Source organism: Colobus angolensis, unplaced genomic scaffold, assembly GCF_000951035.1.
Source record: "Colobus angolensis palliatus isolate OR3802 unplaced genomic scaffold, Cang.pa_1.0 Scaffold92, whole genome shotgun sequence".
Taxonomy (NCBI): Eukaryota; Metazoa; Chordata; class Mammalia; order Primates; family Cercopithecidae; genus Colobus; species Colobus angolensis.
In genome coordinates this window covers 2,080,888-2,101,373 of record NW_012123154.1, presented here as the reverse complement: position 1 = coordinate 2,101,373, position 20,486 = coordinate 2,080,888, and the positions used below count along the sequence as shown (strand labels likewise).

At 46.0% G+C, this 20,486-nt stretch overlaps 1 protein-coding gene across 2 annotated transcripts in view; it reads left to right on the top strand.

The window, feature by feature from the left end:
• Positions 1-13,197, top strand: part of CRYM (crystallin, mu) — a 47,207-nt gene extending 34,010 nt beyond the window's left edge. For both annotated transcript variants that reach the window (XM_011931900.1, XM_011931899.1), the window contains 5 exons: positions 1,580-1,681; positions 3,713-3,896; positions 9,650-9,771; positions 10,460-10,544; positions 12,877-13,197. In XM_011931900.1, the coding sequence (XP_011787290.1) occupies positions 1,580-1,681; positions 3,713-3,896; positions 9,650-9,771; positions 10,460-10,544; positions 12,877-12,941 (558 nt within the window). In that variant the 3' untranslated portion in view covers positions 12,942-13,197. The remainder of the gene's footprint in view (positions 1-1,579; positions 1,682-3,712; positions 3,897-9,649; positions 9,772-10,459; positions 10,545-12,876) is intronic.
• Positions 13,198-20,486: the final 7,289 nt, after the last annotated feature.

The following is a 20,486-nucleotide window of genomic DNA, read 5'->3' as shown; positions in this document are numbered from 1 at the left end:
TATTTTGCTAGTAATTAGTAGTTAAGAAGATTTTTCACTTTTTAAATATTATACTCCAGAATTCCAGTGAGTAGCATTGTATGAAAGAACAGACCCCAGGGAACTCAAAGTTTACTAAATGAAATAGAGAAAAGGCAGAAGAGGGTTTTATTTAATATATACAGTGTTGAGGGCCATGTGATGTCTTTCCTCTATGCCAGTGCTTCTCCACTGAGCATGAGTTTGTCACCTGCTCCAGAGACATTTAGGAGAGTGCAGACACTTTTAGTTCCCACAACTTGAAGGGGTGGAAAATGCTACTAACATGTAATGGATAGAAACCAGAGATACTGTTGCACATCCTATAATACCCAGGATGGTGCCCCTCCCCAACAAAGAATTGTCCAGCCCACATGTTAGTAGTACCAAGGTTGAGAAGCCTAGTGCTACCTCTTGTAGGTCATAGTAGGTGTGTACCAATTCTGTGCAAATAAGACTACCTCTGTCCTCATGGGGCTTAAGCCTGTAGAAGAAAATCTACAAACAAATAAGACTATAGCCTCGTGCATTCTATCAAGGAGGTCAGAAAGGCCTCATTGGAGAGGTGGCACTGGACATGAGCTGATCACAGAACCCTGCTCTCAAACACAGACACCCTCAGGAGGTGCCACAAATGCTAATTCTACATTCGTCTTTAGAGGAAGAAAGAGGCTGTGAAAGGATCAACAGAGTGGGCTTGGCGAATATAGGTAGAACCCTGGGAAGGAAGGGCTCACAGCATCCAGGCAGCTCTTAGAAGCAGCTCAGAGCTCTGAGAAGTGGGTACGGCTGAGCACGCACCTGAGACACAATGGCATAGAAGAAAGGACATGGGCTTTGGGGTATGGAAGATGTGACTTTAGAGCCTCCCTGTGCCCTTTAATAGTTCTAAAACCCAGCCGGGTGTGGTGGCTCACGCCTGTAATCCCAGCACTTTGGGAGGCCGAGATGGGCAGATCACCTGAGGTCAGGAGTTGGAGACCAACCTGGCCAACATGGTGAAACCCCATCTCTATCAAAAATACAAAAATTAGCTGGGCGTGGTGGTGCACACCTGTAATCCCAGCTCCTGGGGGGCTGAGGCAGGAGAATCACTGGAACCCACGAGGCAGAGATTGCAATGAGCCAAGATCTTGCCACTGCATTTCAGCCTAGGTGACAGAGCGAGACTCCGTCTCAAAATAAACAAACAAATAATAAATAAATAAATAAATAAATAAATTTTAAAAATAGTTGTAAGACCCAGAGCAAGTTCATTTTTCTGGACCTCAGTCTCTTCATCTGTAAGAAGAAGATAATAGGAGTCCCCAACTCGTAGGGCCAATGTCTAGACTAAATGAGATCATGGGGGTAAAGCACTGGCATACATTAGCTGTTCAGTGAAGCCTTCTTCCTTCTCTTCCCACTCGACACAGGGGAATTCTCTTGATTGCCTGCAAGATTGCCCTCTTGGGGGAGGTAGAAGAGAAGGCAGAAGTCACCTGATACTCAAACCATCTTAGTTTTGTACCTATCTGCTAGGGTCTCCCTTGACCTTTGCCACTTCATTTCTCTCACATAGTTTCTGAAACCCCCCAGCAGTGAAGTGCTGTGCATCCTTGGAGCTGGGGTCCAGGCCTACAGCCACTATGAGATCTTCACAGAGCAGTTCTCCTTTAAGGAGGTAAGTCCCATGGTGGGGGTGGGAGAGAAGAGGGAAGGGGGCGGTCCTTGACCTGTCTATACTCCTTCACTGCACCGCAGGTTATTCTGAAATAATTAAATTGTGAGCCCCACCTAGACCATTGTTGTATCTTCATGACTTCCCAGAATGGGATGGATGATAAGAGTCGGGGGAAGATCTGGTTACCTGTTTCCAGTCCTCAGTTCACAGGGCATTTGTCTGAGGATACAGCAAGCTTACTCGGTTAAAAGATTCTTTTATATCTCTTGTATACATTCAGTTGTCCTTTTAGCCCCTGTCTATTATGTTTTTCTTAGGAGAATCCAGAGTTTTTAAGTATTCAAGGTTATGGATCAAGAAACTGGGTGGGATGAGACCTGGAGACCAGTAAGCCACAGGCTCTCTCTTTTGCAGTCTCCATACTGGTCCACCTTCCCTTCTCTGTGGCTCATGCTTCCCCTGGGAATGTTTGATGCTATTTTATTTTATGTGTGTGTATGAAAGGGATGGAGCAGATTCAAAGTATGATTTAATGATGAAAATAAAACCACTGCCTTGGGAAATATAGACTTAAAATTAGATGAGTGCAAAAGTAATTGCAGTTTTTGTTTTGTTTTGTTTTGTTTTTGAGATGGAGTCTTGCTCTGTTGCCCAGGCTAGAGTGCAGTGGCGTAATCTTGGCTCACTGCAACCTCTGCCTCCTGGGTTAAAGTGATTCTTGGGCCTCAGCCTCCCCAGCAGCTTGGATTATAGGTGTCCACCACCACGCCTGGCTAATTTTTGTATTTTTTAGTAGAGATAGGGTTTCACCATGTTGGCCAGGCTGGTCTCGAACTCCTGACCTCAGGTGATCCACCTGCCTTGTCCTCCCAGAGTTCTGGGATTACAGGCATGAGCCACTGCGCCCGGTTGCCATTACTTTTAATACAAGGAAGAAAACAAAAGAAAAATGCCCTTTTATCTGTTTTCAAAGGCAGTTAATGTTCTCTGATCTTTCCTCTTCAGCTTTTTATAACATAGTTTTAGTCATGTTAGATATGCACCATTTTATATCCTCTCTTACTGAATGTTCTAACATTACTTTTCAGGTTATCTAATTTTTGCATAAAATTTGCATAGTCTTCTATTAAGAAGGGTGAAGAGGTTAACCATGCACTTCTGGCTGGGCAAAATGTTCTGTTTTTCACCTTGCTTGGTGAACATGCTTAGACATAAAGTTTGTTTCTGTATGTATTATATTCCCTTATAAGAAATTCTGTAGGCCTTATTTTCAGCTGACGGGTGACAAGCCCTCGACCCAAACATTGAAACCTGTCAAGCAAGTTGGCAAGTCCCCAGCGCCTGGCGGGGCCACTGTCCCACCCCCTAACCCCAACAGCTTTCAGGATTCCAGCTGTAGCTACCATTCTTGGCCTTTTCATTGGCTGTGCCATTTACCTTCAAACTCTTCTGATCTTGAATTTCCTAAGTATCCTTCACCAATCAAGTCATTCCATGAAAAACACTGTCATAAAAAATCCTTTGTATGAATCTCCCACCCATTACAACTCCTTTACGGGGTCTCGGACATAAAGTGTGAATTTCATACAGAGTTTACCAGTTATCACTTCCGTTTTACAGACGGGGAAACTAAGGCCGAATGCCATGAAGCAATTTCAGGAAGTGGCAGAGATTGGTTCCAAGTCTACCTGGCTCCAGAACTTGCTCTGCTAATTATTATGCTATTAATATATAATAGCTATTTAGCTATTGAGGCTGTGCATCTTGGCCTAGAAGTGAAATACTTCTACCCTTTTTAAAAGGGGAAAGTGGTAGAGAATGCTCATTTTCAAATACCTGGCCAGATGTCTAAGTTAATGCTGTACCCCTGATCAAATGTCCATTCTCCATGGGGAATGATTTAGGAGTGATTTAGATAACCATCAGCCCCTATCCCAGAGTGGTTCAACTTTCCCTTCGCATCCCTGGGCTCAGTGTAACATAAGCAGCCAAAAAACGGCACTAGTGTCCTTCTTGTTACTCCCAATGAAGGTGAGGATATGGAACCGCACCAAAGAAAATGCAGAGAAGTTTGCAGACACAGTGCAAGGAGAGGTACAGGTCTGTTCTTCGGTCCAGGAGGCTGTGGCAGGTGCAGATGTGATCATCACAGTCACCCTGGCAACAGAGCCCATTTTGTTTGGTGAATGGGTGAAGCCAGGGGCTCACATCAATGGTAAGTAGAGTGGCTCCATAAGGCATGATGGGTGCTGGCCAGGCTACTCTCTAGACTGACCAGTTGGGTACATCTGTAGAGTTAGTTTATTCATGCAGAATGCCCAAGCTATTTAAGGGCCTTGAAAATGTGTGAGATTGAAAAAAACAATATTTGGCCAGGTGCAGTGGCTCATGCCTGTAATCCCAGCACTTTGGGAGACTGAAGCAGGTGGATTGCTTGAGACCAGGAGTTTGAGACCAGCTTGGTCAACATGGCAAAGCCCCGTCTCTACTAAAAATACAAACGTTAGCGAGGCCTGGTGGCTTGCACCTGTAGTCCCAGCTACTCATGAGGCTGAGGCACAAGAATGGCTTGAACCCAGGAGGCAGAGGTTGCAGTGAGCCAAGATTGTGCCACTGTACTTTAGCCTGGGCAACAGAGTGACACTCTGTCTTAAAAAACAAACAAACAATATTTGCTCCAAAAACTGTAAAAGGGAAATTACAAATCTGAAACTAATGAATATTTAATGTTCTATAAAATGTAAATTGTTTTTCTTTTTTTGAGACAGGGTCTCACTCTGTCACTCAGGCTGAAGTGCAGTGGCGAGATCTCAGCTCACTGCAACTTCTGCCTCCTGGGTTCCAGCGATTCTCCCACCTCAGCCTCCCAAGTAGCTGGGACTACAGGCATGTGCTACCGTGCCCAGCTAATTTTTTGTAAGTTTTGGTAGAGATGAGGTTTCACCATGTTGGCCAGGCTGGTCTTGAACTCCTGACCTCAAGCAATCTACCCACTTCAGCCTCCCAAAGTGCTGGGATTGATTACAAGTATGAGCCACTACGCCTGGCCATAATATGTAAAATTATGGTAAATGGTAATTCACAGCTCAATTCTGAACTGTGATGGAGTTTAAATCACAGAGGCCAAATGAGTCATTTGTTCTTAACACTAAGAATTATAACACTTTAAATTTCTTTTGTTCTGTAATTTTTTATGTGGCACGCATATGCTTTTTATTTTTTTTTATTTTTTATTTTATTTTTTATTTATTTTTTTTGAGACAGAGTCTCGCTCTGTCGCTCGGGCTGGAGTGCAGTGGCCGGATCTCAGCTCACTGCAAGCTCCGCCTCCCGGGTTTACGCCATTCTCCTGCCTCAGCCTCCCGAGTAGCTGGGACTACAGGCGCCAGCCACCTCGCCCGGCTAGCTTTTTGTATTTTTTAGTAGAGACGGGGTTTCACCGTGTTAGCCAGGATGGTCTTGAACTCCTGACCTCGTGATCCGCCCGTCTCGGCCTCCCAAAGTGCTGGGATTACAGGCTTGAGCCACCGCGCCCGGCCGCATATGCTTTTTAATATGTGTTATAGGACAAGGGGCAGGAGAGGCTGCTCTAGACATGAGAGTGCCTGGGGCCTCTGTAGACCTTCAGATGGCTCTGGGTGTTATAGCAAGAGCTGGTCTATATCTAATACTATTGCAGGTGCTATCCCAAATTCTTTGTATAATTCTTTGTATATTAAATGACATTATTCTATTTATGTTAAATGACATTATTCTATGTATAATGTCATTTAATACTTTAACTTACAAGGCAGGAACTACTATCATAAACCCCATTTTACAGGGGGATAAACCAAGGCATGGAGAAATTATATAACTTTTCCAAAGTCACACATTTTTGGTTTTTTTTTTTTTTGAGACAGGGTCTCACTCTGTCACTCAGGCTGAAGTGCAGTGGCGAGATCTCAGCTCACTGCAACTTCTGCCTCCTGGGTTCCAGCGATTCTCCCACCTCAGCCTCCCAAGTAGCTGGGACTACAGGCATGTGCTACCGTGCCCAGCTAATTTTTTGTAAGTTTTGGTAGAGATGAGGTTTCACCATGTTGGCCAGGCTGGTCTTGAACTCCTGACCTCAAGTGATCCGCCCGCCTCAGCCTCCCAAAGTGCTGGGATTACAGGTATGAACCACTGCACCCAGCCCAAAATCAGAGGTTCTTGATGACAGAGCTGGGATTTGAACTGAGGCACTCTATCCTCAGAGTCCAAGCTTTAAATAATACTCATAATTGCCTTCCAACAGGAAGACTGAATTCTGGTGAGCAGAGCAGGCAAATTCTAGAGGATTTAAAAATGGTCTCGGTGCCCTGTGTTTTAGTGACAAGCACATGGTGTGAACTCAGAAGCTAAGAGCTTTGCACACGTGGGCAGATGAGCAGGCGAGAGCCAAGTAAAATGATGACGTATTCAATCATACATTCTGACTGAATCTCTACCATGTGCCAGGCACTCTTCTAGATGCTGGGGATGCCACAATAACCAGACAGTCAAGGTCGCTGGTTTCCTGGTGGTTAATTTCAGTGAGGAGAGATAGACAACAAACGAACACCTAGAGGAATTAGATAGTTCTGGCTAAAGACGAGACCAGAAAGAACAAGGCCCTGGGTGATAGAGGCTGGTGGTGGAAGTGGCAGGTAGAAGCAGAGAGAGGTGTTTTCAATAGGGTTATCTGAGAAGCTCTCTAAGATGTAGGTTTTGAGCTGTGAGCTGAATGAAGAGGAAGAGCCAGCCATGCCAACAGCTGATCAGATCAGCTGAAGCTGTCCCCAAGAGAGAACAGCAGATGCAAAGGCCTTGAGTGTGGAAGCGAACATGGCATGTTTGAGGAAGGGATCAAAGTAATTTGAAAGTCTCAGATCTCCACCAGCATGGGACTCGTGGTCAGATTGGGTCCAGGGAATGGGTAAGAGGTGAGTCAGGGCTGAGTTTATGGACAATAAGACCATTTCTGGAAGGACTTGGGAAATCAAAGGGAAACCTGTTCATGGTGAAATGGGTTTCCAAGGCTGCATCTTCAGGAAGACGGACTTGATTTTTTTTTTTTTCCCGGCTTAAAACAACACATTATTATCATCTCACAGTTCCTGTGGTTCAGGAGACCGGGCGTAGGTAGCTGGATCCTCTGTGCAAAGTCTCACGAAAAAAGAAATTGGGCGACACCCAGGCTGCAATCTCATCTCATGCTCAGGGGTCCTCTTCCAGGCTCCCATGGTGTGGCAGGATTCAGTTCCTTACATTGGAGGATGGGGGAGCCCCTTTCCTTGGGACCATTCTCAGCTCCCAGAGAAGACCCAAATTCCCTGTCATATGGACTCTCCATCCTCACATCCATCCACAGAGAATCTCCCTTATGTTGGATCCCTCTCTCACTTGGAATCACTCTCCAGGAAGGGCTGACTTGATTTTGAGTCAAGCCATCTCTTCTGTTTCCTGGCCCAGGGACAAGATTGGTTTATGTGTTCACAGAGGCAACACATACATTTAAGAAAAATGTGTCACAAGTGCAGACAACAGGGAAACACCAACAGATTCTACTTAGTTTACAGCTCGGCGGAGTGACAGGCCCAGTTCCAACCTCCCCCATGCCTCCCTCCTCCTGCCCCCACACCCTGTCAGCCTGTCTTCGACCCTCACTCATTTAGCCTCATCATAGCCAAGCCAGAGGCTTGTCTGAGTCAGGCCTCTCTCTCTTCACTGCCTGGCCTACCTCCATCCGCCTGAGTGACCTCACACAACCCTTTGAGAACTTGCCCCGCTCATAAGCGGTGGTTATGCGGGAGAAAGAGTCCAGTGAGAAGGAGTGGCCTGAGAAAGGGGGATTTTGTTCCCACCAGCTTATGATTTATTTACAAGCTTCCTTAGCCAGTGCTTTTGTTCTATAGAACTCTCTGCACAAACAACCTTCAAGATGGACATTTTTACACAACTGTCTTTGGAAATTAGAATGAAGGAGAACAGAACGGGAGGGAACAAATGGAGAAAACTGGGCGGCAGCAGAAGAAGGCATATAAATGCTGTCTTATATTTGTATAAGGCTTTATAGCAGTTTTCAAAGACTAGCTGGCCAGGGGCTGGATCCAGTCAGCAGATGTGTTTGGTTTGGACCGTAGAGTGATCTAAAACTCAAGGAGTGACATTATGCAAATAGATTTCCTGTTTCTCTTTTACGAAAACAACTGGGGCATATCTGGTAACAGTGGATCTACATTCACACATGGTAATGATTAGCTGAAGCTGAACAATGACTGTCCCCTTCAGAAGGGCCCACTGGCTTCTCCACCCCTCAGTCTCCACCACATCTAATCCAGTCCCTCTGACCAGCTTTGCTCATTTTCATTACCTCTCTGGCCTTGCAGGCATTTGGTGGCAGCCTCTGCATTCTCCTGTGTCCCAGTGCCAGGGGACAGGACACCTTGGATTCATCATTCTGGTCCTGGACTCCACAGAGGATGTGGATAGTTCAGGGCCAGGATGAAGTCAGAAGTCAGTTTTCTTTCTGCTAAGACTTCTCCATGACCCTGACACTGGGCTTTTTTTTTTTTTTTTTTCGTCATGAGTTAAGAGAGAACTGGGGGTGAGGAGAAGGAAAGGGGCACGGTGGCACGTGCCTGTGGCCCCAAGAGTTTGGGAGGCTGAGGGCGGGAGGATCACTTGTGCTCAGGAGTTTGAGGCTGTGGTGAGTTTTTGTTTTTTGAGATGGAGTCTCGCTCTGTCACCTGGTTTGGAGCGCAGTGGCGCAATCTTGGCTTGCTGCAACCTCCGACTCCCAGGTTCAAGAGATTCTCCTGCCTCAGCCTCCCAGGTAGCTGGGATTACAGGCGTGTGCTACCATGCCCCACTAATTTTTGTATTTTAGTAGAGACAGGGTTTCACCATGTTGGCCAGGCTGGTCTTGAACTCCTGACCTCAAGTGATCCACCCACCTCAGCCTTCCAAAGTGTTGGGATTACAGGCGTGAGCCACTGCGCCCAGCCCGTGGTGAGTTCTGATTGCACCACTACACTCCAGCCTGGACAACAGAGTGAGACCCTCTCTCCAAAAAGAAAAAAATAGATATTAAAAGAACTGGTTAGGGGTGAGGAATGGGAATGATGGAGATCAAGAGGAGAGTGGGGTATGAATAAGCTCCATGTGATGTCTCTGTTTCGGGATTTTTGTGAGGAAGTTGTTGCTCCCGTTAAGCAGAAGAGGTGTGAAAGCACAGGGGCTCTCTCAGACCTAGATTCACCCATCAGATCCTTCACCTTGGCAAACACCTTCGCTTCTTTGAGCCTCCATTTGTGCATCTGTTAAGTGAGAACCAGACTTTGAAATGTACTTGTGAGAACTATAAATAGTATGTGCAAAACATCCCACAGATAGTAGACACCCTGTAAATGAATGCTGTGTCGTCTCAAAATCTTTTGGCAATGACGTGGGATATGGACTAGAAAGGCAAAATGGTAGGTAGTATTTTTTTTTTTTTTCTTTGAGATGCAGCCTCACTCTGTTGCCCAGGCTGGAGTGCAGTGGCATGATCTTGGCTCACTGTAACCTCTGCCTCCCAGGTTCAAGCGATTCTCGTGCCTCAGCCTCCAGAGTAGCTAAGACTACAGGTGTGAGCCACCACACCTGGATAATTTTTTGTATTTTTAGTAGAGACGGGGTTTTACCATGTTGGCCAGGCTAGTCTCAAACTCCTGGACTCAAGTGATCCACCTGCCTCAGCCTCCCAAAGTGCTGGGATTACAGGTGTGAGCCATCACACCTGGCCTATTTCTTAATAAGGTATGTGGTCTTACTGCTTGGGAGAGGCATGGCCTGGGGGATGAGAGGTTATTTTGAATCTGAGTGTGCTCACGGGTCCTTTGTTCACCTCACTCCTATGCTTTGGCTTTCTTAGTAGCCTTTGGCACTAATCCTGGGCTTAGGGTCTGTTTTGCTATCTCTTAGCCGTCGGAGCCAGCCGACCTGACTGGAGAGAACTGGATGATGAGCTCATGAAGGAAGCTGTGCTGTACGTGGATTCCCAGGAGGCTGCCCTGAAGGAGTCTGGAGATGTCCTGTTGTCAGGGGTGAGGCTCTTCTGACCCGGGTCAGGGCTGCCACCTGGCTGGCCTCACCTGAATCCCAGGGTTTCATTAACTTCCCTTCCAGTTAGGTCTGCTCGAGACCTCAGTCACCCCATCTCCTTGTAGGGGAGGGAGCTCCTAAACATTTTGCAACCCTCTTTAATTCCATTGCAGAAAAATGTGGGCATTATAGGTGGTGAACATGTGTGTTCCTGGAAGGAGCAGCTCAATGGATTTTATTTTTTTGCTGGGCTGTCCTATAAAGCAGTGGGATTGGAAGCTTCTTGCAGCCTGGAAACCTTCCCAATGTGGCCAACACGATAAGACTGTGTTACCCACCTTCTGGCCTCATTTTACTGTTATAATCAGCATCAAAACAAGAAGGGAGCTGCTGGCATGCATGTTCAGATAAAAGCATGTCTATTTCCTCACTGACACAATGATCTTGGCAGGACAGCTCCCTGGACACCAACTTGAATCTCTGTGTTTATGGTATCACAAAAGCAAATGCCACCCCAAAAGGATTTCAGGGGCCAGCCTCTTCCCTAATATCATTCAGTATACAAAGAATAATTTTTTTTGAATCAAATTTCTCTCTTATCCAGTTCAGGAACTCCCTGGACTGGCTTCAAAAGCCAACGCTGAACAGACTTTAGCTTCATGCCTGGGTCAGCGTATGTTTGTTTCCTAGGCCGAGATCTTTGCTGAGCTGGGAGAAGTGATTAAGGGAGTGAAGCCAGCCCACTGTGAGAAGACCACGGTGTTCAAGTCTTTGGGTAAGATCCACTGCTCCCTGGGCACAAATCCAACTAGAGCACAAGGCAGGTTCACCCGTTAGTGGGAAGAGCAATGACCACCAGACTCTGCAGCTGAATCATTGTGCTCCATCATTCAGATCAATTATTTACATGGCTTAGCCTAGTGATGAAGCCCATGAACTCTGGAACTGAGCAGTCCTGGGTCGGAGTCCCTTCCCTGCCACGCAAAGGCACGTGTCCTTAGGCAAGTGATCTGACCTCTCTAGGTCACAGTTTCCTCACCACCTGTTACCAGTGAGGATTAGGTGGGATGTGCATATCAAATGAATCAGTTAGGTGCAGATCTTAATGAAACTCAGAAGGTACCCTTCAGAGATGGAGGGGGCAGGGAACTAAGATGTTGAAAGACAGGATCCTTAAGGGAAATGGCAGAGACCCAACCTGAAGGAGAGTCAGATGGAAAGTATAGCCTGAGCCCTGTTCATTCCCTCCTTCCCTACTCTCTCACTTGCTGCTTCGAGGAGGCTTCCACGGGGAGCCTCTTACCACCTGAGTTGTATGGGGTCCCTTATAGAAGCCCAACAAAGGGTGGGGTCCCGGTGGCCAGTCTGTCCCTTGCCCCACGTCCTCTTCCACCCTATGAGACTGAAGGAAACAGAAGTACATGGGAACAGGCTGAGCTCGGTGGCTTATACCTGTAATCCCAGCACTTTGGGAGGCGGAGGTGGGCAGATCACTTGAGCTAAGGAGTTTGAGACCAGCCTGGCCAGCATGATGAAACTCTGTCTCTACTAAAAATACAAAAATTAGCCAGGCGTGGTGGTGTACATCTGCAATCCTAGCTACTTGGGAGGTTGAGGCAGGAGAATCACTTGAACCTGGGAGGCGGAGCTTGCAGTGAGCCAAGACCACGCCATTGCACTCCAGCCTGGGCGACAGAGCGAGACTCTGTCTCAAAACAAAAAAAGAGAGTGTCCTCTGTCCCCTCTCATGACCTTCCATACTCCATAATCAAGCAGCAAAAGAGTTAATGCCTGGCAGAGCATCAAGAGTGTTCTGGCCACCCAGAGCCCATGCCATTGGTTAAGTATGCATACCTTGCAGGTTGGTAAATGTCTTTAAAATCTCTCATATACTGGAAGACAAAGGCAATAAAACTTTATCTGGAGCCTGGTTCAAAGACATCGCATGGATCCAGTTTTGTCTGAAAGCTTCGGAGGTCATGGCAGATCAGAGGTCAGCCAGCCCCCACTTAAGGAGCCAAAATGCTGCAGAAACTTGTTCTGTTGTTTCTGGCAATTTTTGCTTTCTTACTTTTGGGGATTAGTTTATTGGCACATCATTTCACCTAATGGATGCATATCAAGCACCTAATTATGTATCTGCGCTGGGTGCAGAGGTTAAGGTGTCTACCAAAACTATGAGACAAAGGGGAGCTGCCAAAGGATGCAGCGTTCGAACTGGACCAAGGGTCAGCAGACTGCAGCCTGTGGGCCAGACCCACCCGGCTTCCTGCTTTTGTGTGGCCTATGAGCTTCAAATGGTTTTTAGATTTTCAAATGATTGGGGGGAGAAAATATTTCATGATGTATGAAAATGATACAGAATTCAAGCTTCAGTTCCATACATAATTTCACTGATACATAGTCAGGCTCTTTTGTCTACCTGTTGGCTGTACTTTCTACTCTAAAGGCAGAGTTGAATAATCGTAGTAGAGACCCTGTGGCCCACAAAGCCTAAAAGATTTACTGTCTGACCCTTTTAGAAAGTTTGCTCAGGCTGGGCCTGGTGGCTCATGCCTGTAAGCTCAGCACTTTGGGAGGCTGAGGCGGGTGGATCAACTGACAGGAGTCAGGATCTTCTGACTCCTGAGGTCAGGAGTTCAAAACTAGCCTGGCCAACATGGTGAAAGCCCAACTCTACTAAATATACAAAAATATATATATATTTAGCCAGACCTGGTGGCATGCGCCTGCAATCCCAGCTACTCAGGAGGCTGAGGCAGGAGAATGGCTTGAACCTGGGAGGTGGAGGTTGCAGTGAGCCAAGATCACCCCACTGCACTCCAGCCTGGGCGACAGCGAGACTCTGTCTCAAAAAAAAAAGTTTCCTCAGCCCTGTGCTAGATTTAGAAGGACACACAATTTTTTGGTGGGTGTTTCTTAGTGTCATATTCTCTGCCCCTTTGTGGACCATCTAAGCCTGAGCTCACCTCTGAATATCAGTCCCTATTATTCCAATGGGCATTGGCAACATGGACACATATCAGGAAACTGCCAGCCATGGGGCCTGGGTTGTTTCAGGAAAAGTTGTTCTGACCAAAGGTGAACAAAATTTCTGTCTATTCCAGGAATGGCAGTGGAAGACACAGTTGCAGCCAAACTGATCTATGATTCCTGGTCGTCTGGTAAATAAAACAAAGGAACTTGGTGTTGAGATGGATGCTCGAGGAATGTTGCTGCTGGTTCTCATAATTTCTAGAGTAAATGAGGGAGTCCAGTCCCCAGTGAACTCTCCTTTTGTGCTTATTGCGTTTTACCTTAAGTGCTGAGATCCTCATTTATGTTTGTAGTTGGAAAGCAAAACTAGCCATTTCTTCTGCTATACCAAGTTATAATAGCATTCATTTCCCTTTATATTTCCCTGAAATAAAGCACTTTCCAATTCTGCAGTGTTTGCAGTGTTTGCTTCGGTAACTTCTATTCCTATCACAAGGAAACTGAGAGGGATCAGATGCTTCTATTCACTCCCTGGGGCAGCTCCACTGGCTATAATGAAATTTCTTTTATATTTATTATTGTTTTGAGACAGTCTCTCTCTGTCGCCCAGGCTGGAGTGCAGTGGCGTGATGTTGGCTCACTGCAACCTCTGCCTCCTGGGTTCAAGCGATTCTCCTGCCTCAGCCTCCCGAGTAGCTGGGACTACAGGCATGCAACACCACACCCAGCTAATTTTTGTATTTTTAGTAGAAATGGGGTTTCACCATGTTGGCCAGGCTGGTCTCGATCTCTTGACCTCGTGATCCACCTGCCTTGGACTCCCAAAGTGCTGGGATTACAGGTGTGAGCCACTGTGCCCAGCCTCTTTTCTTTTTTCTTTTTACAGATACAGCTCACATACTCTAAGATCTACTATTTTAAAGTATACAATTCAGTGTTTTTGTTTTTGTTTTCTTTAGATGGAGTTTCACTCTTGTTGCCCAGGCTGGAGTGCAATGGCACGATCTCAGCTCACTGCCACCTCCGCTTCCCAGGTTGAAGCGATTCTCCTGCCTCAGCCTCCCAAGTAGCTGAGATTACAGGTGCACGCCACCATGCCCGGCTAATTTTTGTATTTTTAGTAAAGATGGGGTTTCACCATGTTGTCCAGGCTGGTCTCGAACTCCTGACCTCAGGTGATCCGCCCACCTCGGCCTCCCAAAGTGTTGGGATTATAGGCGTGAGTCACCGTGCCCGGACTTTTTTTTTTGTTTTTTTTGAGACAGGATCTTACTCTGTCACCAGGCTGGAGTGCAGTGATGTGATCACAGCTCAGTAAAGCCTTGACCTTCTGGGCTCAAGCGACCCTTCCATATAGCTGAAATGACAGGCGCATACCACTATGCTCGGCTTTTTTTTTTTTTTTTTTTTTTGAGAAGGAGTCTCATTCTGTCGTCTGGGCTGGTTGCAATGGCACGATCTCAGCTCACTGCAACCTCCGCCTCCTGAGTTTTGGCGATTCTCCTGCCTCAGCCTCCTGAGTAGCTGGGATTACGGGTGTCCACCACTACGCCTGGCTAATATTTTGTATTTTTAGTAGAGATGGGGTTTCACCATGTTAGTCAGGCTGATCTTGAACTCCTGACCTCGTACTTTGCCTGCCTCAGCCTCCCAAAGTGCTGGGATTACAGGCATGTGCCACCGCACCTGGCCTCAGGCAACTTTTTTATTTTTTTGAGAGATGAGATCTCACTATGTGGCCTAGGCTGGTCTCAAACTCCTGGGCTCAAGCAATCCTCCTGCCTTGGCCTCCCAAAGTGCTGGGATTACAGGCATGAGCCCCCCACCTAGCCTAGTCATTTCTTATAAGTGAAATTCTACAATATGTAGTCTTCTGTGTCTGACTTCTTAACATTTAAAGGAAAAATGGAATTTCTATATAGATCAGGGCTCCTTTGGTCATAAGTGGTAGAGACTACAACTCAAACTACCTTAAGCTGAATGAATGGAGAATGGGATTTATTGGCTCTTGTAATTAGGAACACACAGGTAACTGGTCTCAGCTACAGCTGTATTCAGGGGCTCCAACTGTCACCAGGGCCTGGTCTTCTTCGCCATTGGCTCCATTATCAAGTTCTCCCTGGTAGTGGCAGGACATTGGTCAGCAGCTCCTGAATTATATCCTGTCCTCTTGAGCAACTGAGCATAAATATTCTCTTCTCTTACAGTTAGATGTTCCAGAACTGAGAGTTACTGGACCATCTAGGTCACATGTCTATTCCTGAGCCTAACATTGTGGCTGAAAGACATGGACAAGATGGGTCGAGATGGCTCATGCCTGTAATCCCAGCACTTTGGGAGGCTAAGGCAGGAGGATCGCTTGAGCCCAGGAGTTTGAGACCAGCCTGGGCAACATAGCAAGACCTCATCTCTTAAAGAGATGGAATACTCTGGCCAGGCTCAAGCCTTCTACCTATTCTCAAACCATCACATTGTCCAGGGGGATTGGATGCTCTGGTTACCCAGGCCTGGATCACATGCTCACCCTTGAGTCAGAAGTGCAATCTGCACATCTGCCCACATGAGCTGATGGAGGGAAGGTGTCTCTTACCAAAACGAGGACTGGATAGTTGAAAGGCAAAATCTACAGATATCCACTACAGTATCTGTATTGAAAGGGCCATTAAGGATCATCTCATCGATCTTCAACTTATGGATGGGGAAACTGAGGTGCAGAGATGCTTTCTCCAGGCCCCCTGAATCACTAGAACTGTGTTGTCCTTGTCCTGCCAACGGCCCTGTCCAAACCCCACTCTGACCCTAGCCTCACCCCACCCCTTTGCTTATTGCTACTCCAAGGCTGGTTTTCAGATAAGTCAGCAGCAAAGCATGCTTGGCTCTGTTTTTCTGCCCATACTCCTCCTGGGAAGGACTCATGCTCCAGGTGGCTTAGCCAAAAGTTTATATTTGTCAGACTGTCTGGACAGGGGTCTTTGTACTGAAACAAAATGCCCACATGATCTGATTCTGCATATCTCAAGTGACTATGGAGTCTTTCTGGGGAATCCTAATGGTCATCACCCTAAAGTATGTATAGAGAAGAGCATGGAATGATGAGAATATCCATGTTTTTTTCTTTCATTCTTTTCACAAGAGCCCCTCTCATAACCCTGTGCTAGGATACTAAGATACAGCAGAAAAGTAGTCCTCAGTCCCAGAGAACACAACCCCAAAGAGAAGACAGATGTTAAAAAAAAATTACAATAATTTGGTGTTACAGGAACATGGTTCAGGGTCCTTGCAGGAAATGCAGATGTTCCTTGACTTATGATACAGTCGTGTCCCAATAAATCCATCAAAAGTTGGAAATATGTGGCTGAGCACGGTGGCTCATGCCTGTAATCCCAGCACTTTGGGAGGCTGAGGCGGGCGGATCACCTGAGGTCGGGAGTCCTAGAACAGCCTGGGCAACATGGTGAAACCCCGTCTATACTAAAAGTACAAAACTTAGCTGGGTGTGGTGGTGTGCGCCTGTAGTCCCAGCTACACAGGAGGCTTAGGCAGGAGAATTGTTTGAACCCAGGAGGCAGAGGCTGCAGTGAGCCGAGATTGTGCCAGTGCACTCCAGCCTGGGTGACAGAGTGAGACCCTGTCTCAAAAAAAGTTGGAAATGTGGCAAAAATGCATTTAAAACACCTACCAAACATGACAGCTTAGGCTTGCCTACCTTAAATGTGCTCAGAACACTTACATTAGCCTACATTTGGGCAAAATCATCCAGTAACACAGTACATTGTTCACTAGCAATTGATTATCCTGGTGATCACGTGGCTGACTGGGAGCTGTGGCTCGCTGCCTCTGCCTAGCATCCAGAGAGAATATCTTACCAGTTTCTACTGAATGCATATCACTTTCACACCATCGTAAAGTCAAAAAATCTTAAGTTGAACCACTGTAAGTCGGGAACCGTCTGTAGATGCCACACTCAAAAGGCGTGATTGAAGAGAATAGAGACTGTTTAGGAAGAAGCACCCCAGGGTTAGCAATAGTAGGAAATCACTACCACTGCTAAGCTTGAAAGAGCAGTTAGTGAAACCCAGAAACAACTAGAGCTCTAGCAGAGGGCTGCCAGATGGGAGAGGTGAGCTTAGATGAAGGCAGCTGCTGCCCTGAAAAGAAATAGATGGAATAAATCCCTCACTCTTTCTTCCACATTCTGGTCTCTTGTTAGTACCTCCCATTGGCCAAACCCAACCAGGATCCCAAGGGCAAAGGAGTCCTTCGATGCAGTCCAGAGCCCAACCACCTGGGACACAAAGTAGGGTGGAAAATAGTAGAGAGAAGTTCTGGAGAGGCAAAGACAGCTTGCACAGCTAGGAAGTTACCCAACCCAGACTAGGGGCAGAGAGAGAGGGTATGTCTACCAATGAGGATGGCTATATGGAGGAAGACTTTTCCAGGGAGAAGGGTGATGGTGTGCTAAGGCACAGGCATATGAGAGGCGTGTATTCAGGAAATCTAGTGTAGCTGAAATTAGGGGACAGGGAGAGGAATGGTGAGGATGGGACCAGAGGTTTGGAGGAGATTAGGGCTCTTTAATCATGTGGGCCTCCTGTGTGGTGGTGAGAGTTTGGAAAGCAATGGGGGCTGAGCCCGGTGGCTCACGCCTGTAATCTCAGGACTTTGGGAGGCCAAGGCGGGTGGATCACCTGAGGTCAGAGGTTCGAGACGAGCCTGACCAACATGGAGAAATACAACATTAACCAGGCTTGGTGGCACATGCCTGTAGTCCCAGCTACTCAGGAGGCTGAGGCAGGAGAATCGCTTGAACCCAGGAGGCCAAGGTTGTGGTGAACTGAGATGGCACCATTGCACTCCAGCCTGGGCAACAGCAGCAAAACTCTGTCAAAAAAAAAAAAAAGAAAAAAGAAAAAAGGAAAAAGAAATAAAGAAAGAAAAATAGAAAAAGAAAAAAGAAAAGCAATAGGAAGGTAGAAAATGACAAGAGACTTGCATATTAAAAAAATTACATGACTTGGCCAGGCGCGGTGGCTGACGCCTGTAATGCCAGCACTTTGGGAGGCCAAGGCAGGTGGATCACGAGGTCAGGAGATCGAGACCATCCTGGCTAACACGGTGAAACCCCGTCTCTACTAAAAATAAAAAAAAATTAGCTGGGCGTGATGGCAGATGCCTGTAGTCCCAGCTACTCAAGAGGCTGAGGCAGGAGAATGGTGTGAACCTGGGAGGCGGACCTTGCAGTGAGCGGAGATCGTGCCACTGCACTCCAGCTTGGAAGACAGAGCAAGACTCCATCTCAAAAAAAAAAAAAAAAAAAGATTACATGACTCAACCAGCCTTGTGGAGAATGAAATAAGACAGATAAGTATACTTACAGCAATCTAGTGAGTGATGGTTGGGGGCAGGAACCAATAGGTCATCTTGCAAACATCAAAGAGGATTTAGCTCTGAGACATATTGAAAGGTTGAAAGGGCCTGGTGACCAATTGGGTGATGAAAAGAAGTATTGGGTTAAATTTTCCGTTTATGAAAAATGGAGATTTAGAGCTGCGTGTTTCAATGCAGCTGAAACAGAGCACGATCACTATTTGGGTCTGGATAACTCATTGTTATCCAGATGATAACAACGGTTATCATCTGTCCTGTACATTCTAGGATGTTTAGCACCCACTGTTTCTACTGACTGGATGTCAGTGGCACCACTGTTCCCCTGTCATGGCCATCAAAAATGTCTCCAGATATTGCCAGATGTCCTCTAGGAGACACAGGGCAAAATCATCCAAGTTGAGAATTGCCAACTTGGAAGAAAATGGGTTCAGTCCTGGACACATTGCGTCTAGGGTACTTGCGAGACGTGTGAGAAGAGATGTCAGGTAAGACTTGGGCTTATGGATTCGGTGCCCAAAGCAATGGTCTGGGCTGGTAACTTGGACTTAGGAATTATGAGCATTTAACTGACCTGTATTACACAATGGCCTGGAATATAAGCACAATACACATTTACCACACCATAACTTCTCAAACTCTCCTCTTAGTGAAATGCTCCCAACTGCTTTTCCCTCTTGTTGACTTTTATGTCAAGCTACATAGAGGGGAAAAAGAGGATCCAGGTGGCTGGGGTGATCAGATATTATTGGATTGATCTATTCTAAGCATCTAGTTTAAGAGATGGAAGTTTGAGATCAGTGAGTACTTGAAGCTCGTCCTGGTTCATAATCCTCTTGTCTTTGTCTCTCATCAAGGCCTTTATATTGCTCTGGCATCTTCTCTTAGGCCCCTGTAGTTGGTATTTAGTTTGAAAGATCTGGAATTCTTAGAACACTGATAACCTCTTATAACATGGTATAAACCTTTTTTATTATATAGCAATACTCTGTGATGGAGAGACTATATCCTTGATGCTGAGAACTTTAGAGAACCCTCACCTATTAATTCTGTCAATCATAAAAGAAAAGAACCTCCAAGAAGAGCATAAAGGTACCTGATGAGACCCCTAGGGATAAACATCTTCTAAAAAGGGATGAGAGTCAAGGTTCAAGTTCATTTCTACTAACCTGAGTGAAGGCTCTCTTGCTATGATGTAGTTAGGGCAGGACGAGGAGCAAGTATCTCATTAGGCAGATTCCAGACAATAGGTGAAGCGGGGATTCTGGCATCTGTGATGATGAAATATAATAGTGGCAGGCTCAGACTACAAACTTTTCTGAGCACTTTCTATTTGCCAGCTGCTTCTGTGCACATTAATGAAGGCAAGCAAAACTTCAGTTTATTCCACAAGATATGGTATTTGTAAACAATCATCCCCTAATGCAACATATTTATTCAATGGCTAACAAGCTTTCTGAATATATTCATTGAGGAAGAATAAGCCAATTGTTCATCAGATTTGAGCATTTGTATCCTCCCCTAAACTTGAATCCTCCATGGTGCCTCTTGAAGTAATCCAAACAGATGTGCATCAGAAAGCAAGCTGAAGATAAACAGCTGTTTCTGTATTAATTATACCCAGAAGCAACAGTAAATTCCACTGGATGTAAGTCAGGCTGTGGAGATCTAATGGAGCTTAGCTATTCAGTGGGGTTTCAGTTTGAATTTGGGATTGCCACTGAAAAAATGTCAGCAGCAGTGTTGTCCGTTTCTTTTTTTCTTTCTTTTTTTTTTTTTTTTTTTTGAGATGGAGTCTCACTCTTGTCGCCCAGGCTGGAGTGCAGTGGTGTGATCTCAACTCACTGCAACCTCCACCTCTTGGGTTCAAGCGATTCTCTTGCCTCAGCCTCCCGAGTAGCTGGGATTACAGGCATATGCCACCACGCCCGGCTAATTTTTGTATTTTTAGTAGAGATGGGTTTCCGCCATTTTGGTCAGGCTGGTCTTGAACTCCTGACCTCAAGTGATCTGCCTGTCTGGGCCTCCCAAAGTGCTGGAATTACAGGAGTGAGCCAAGTGTTGTCAGTTTCTATCGTGGAATCTACAGGTATTTAGATATGCAGCAATGGTGACAAACAACAGTAAATAAACCATGTGTACATAATAAGTATGAAAATGTGAAATTTCCTTTTACAATCAAATCTTCCCTCCAAAGAACTTAGTTGGTTTTTTTTCCTTAAGTTTCAGTAGGTGTTTACCTTTAAAAAACTCATCAGTTGCCGTTGGCCAGACTTTTTTTTCTGTATTTTTCTTGGTCTTCTCCCTGCCCCTCTTACTTAGGACTGTATTATTCTGCTAGGACTGCCGTAACAAA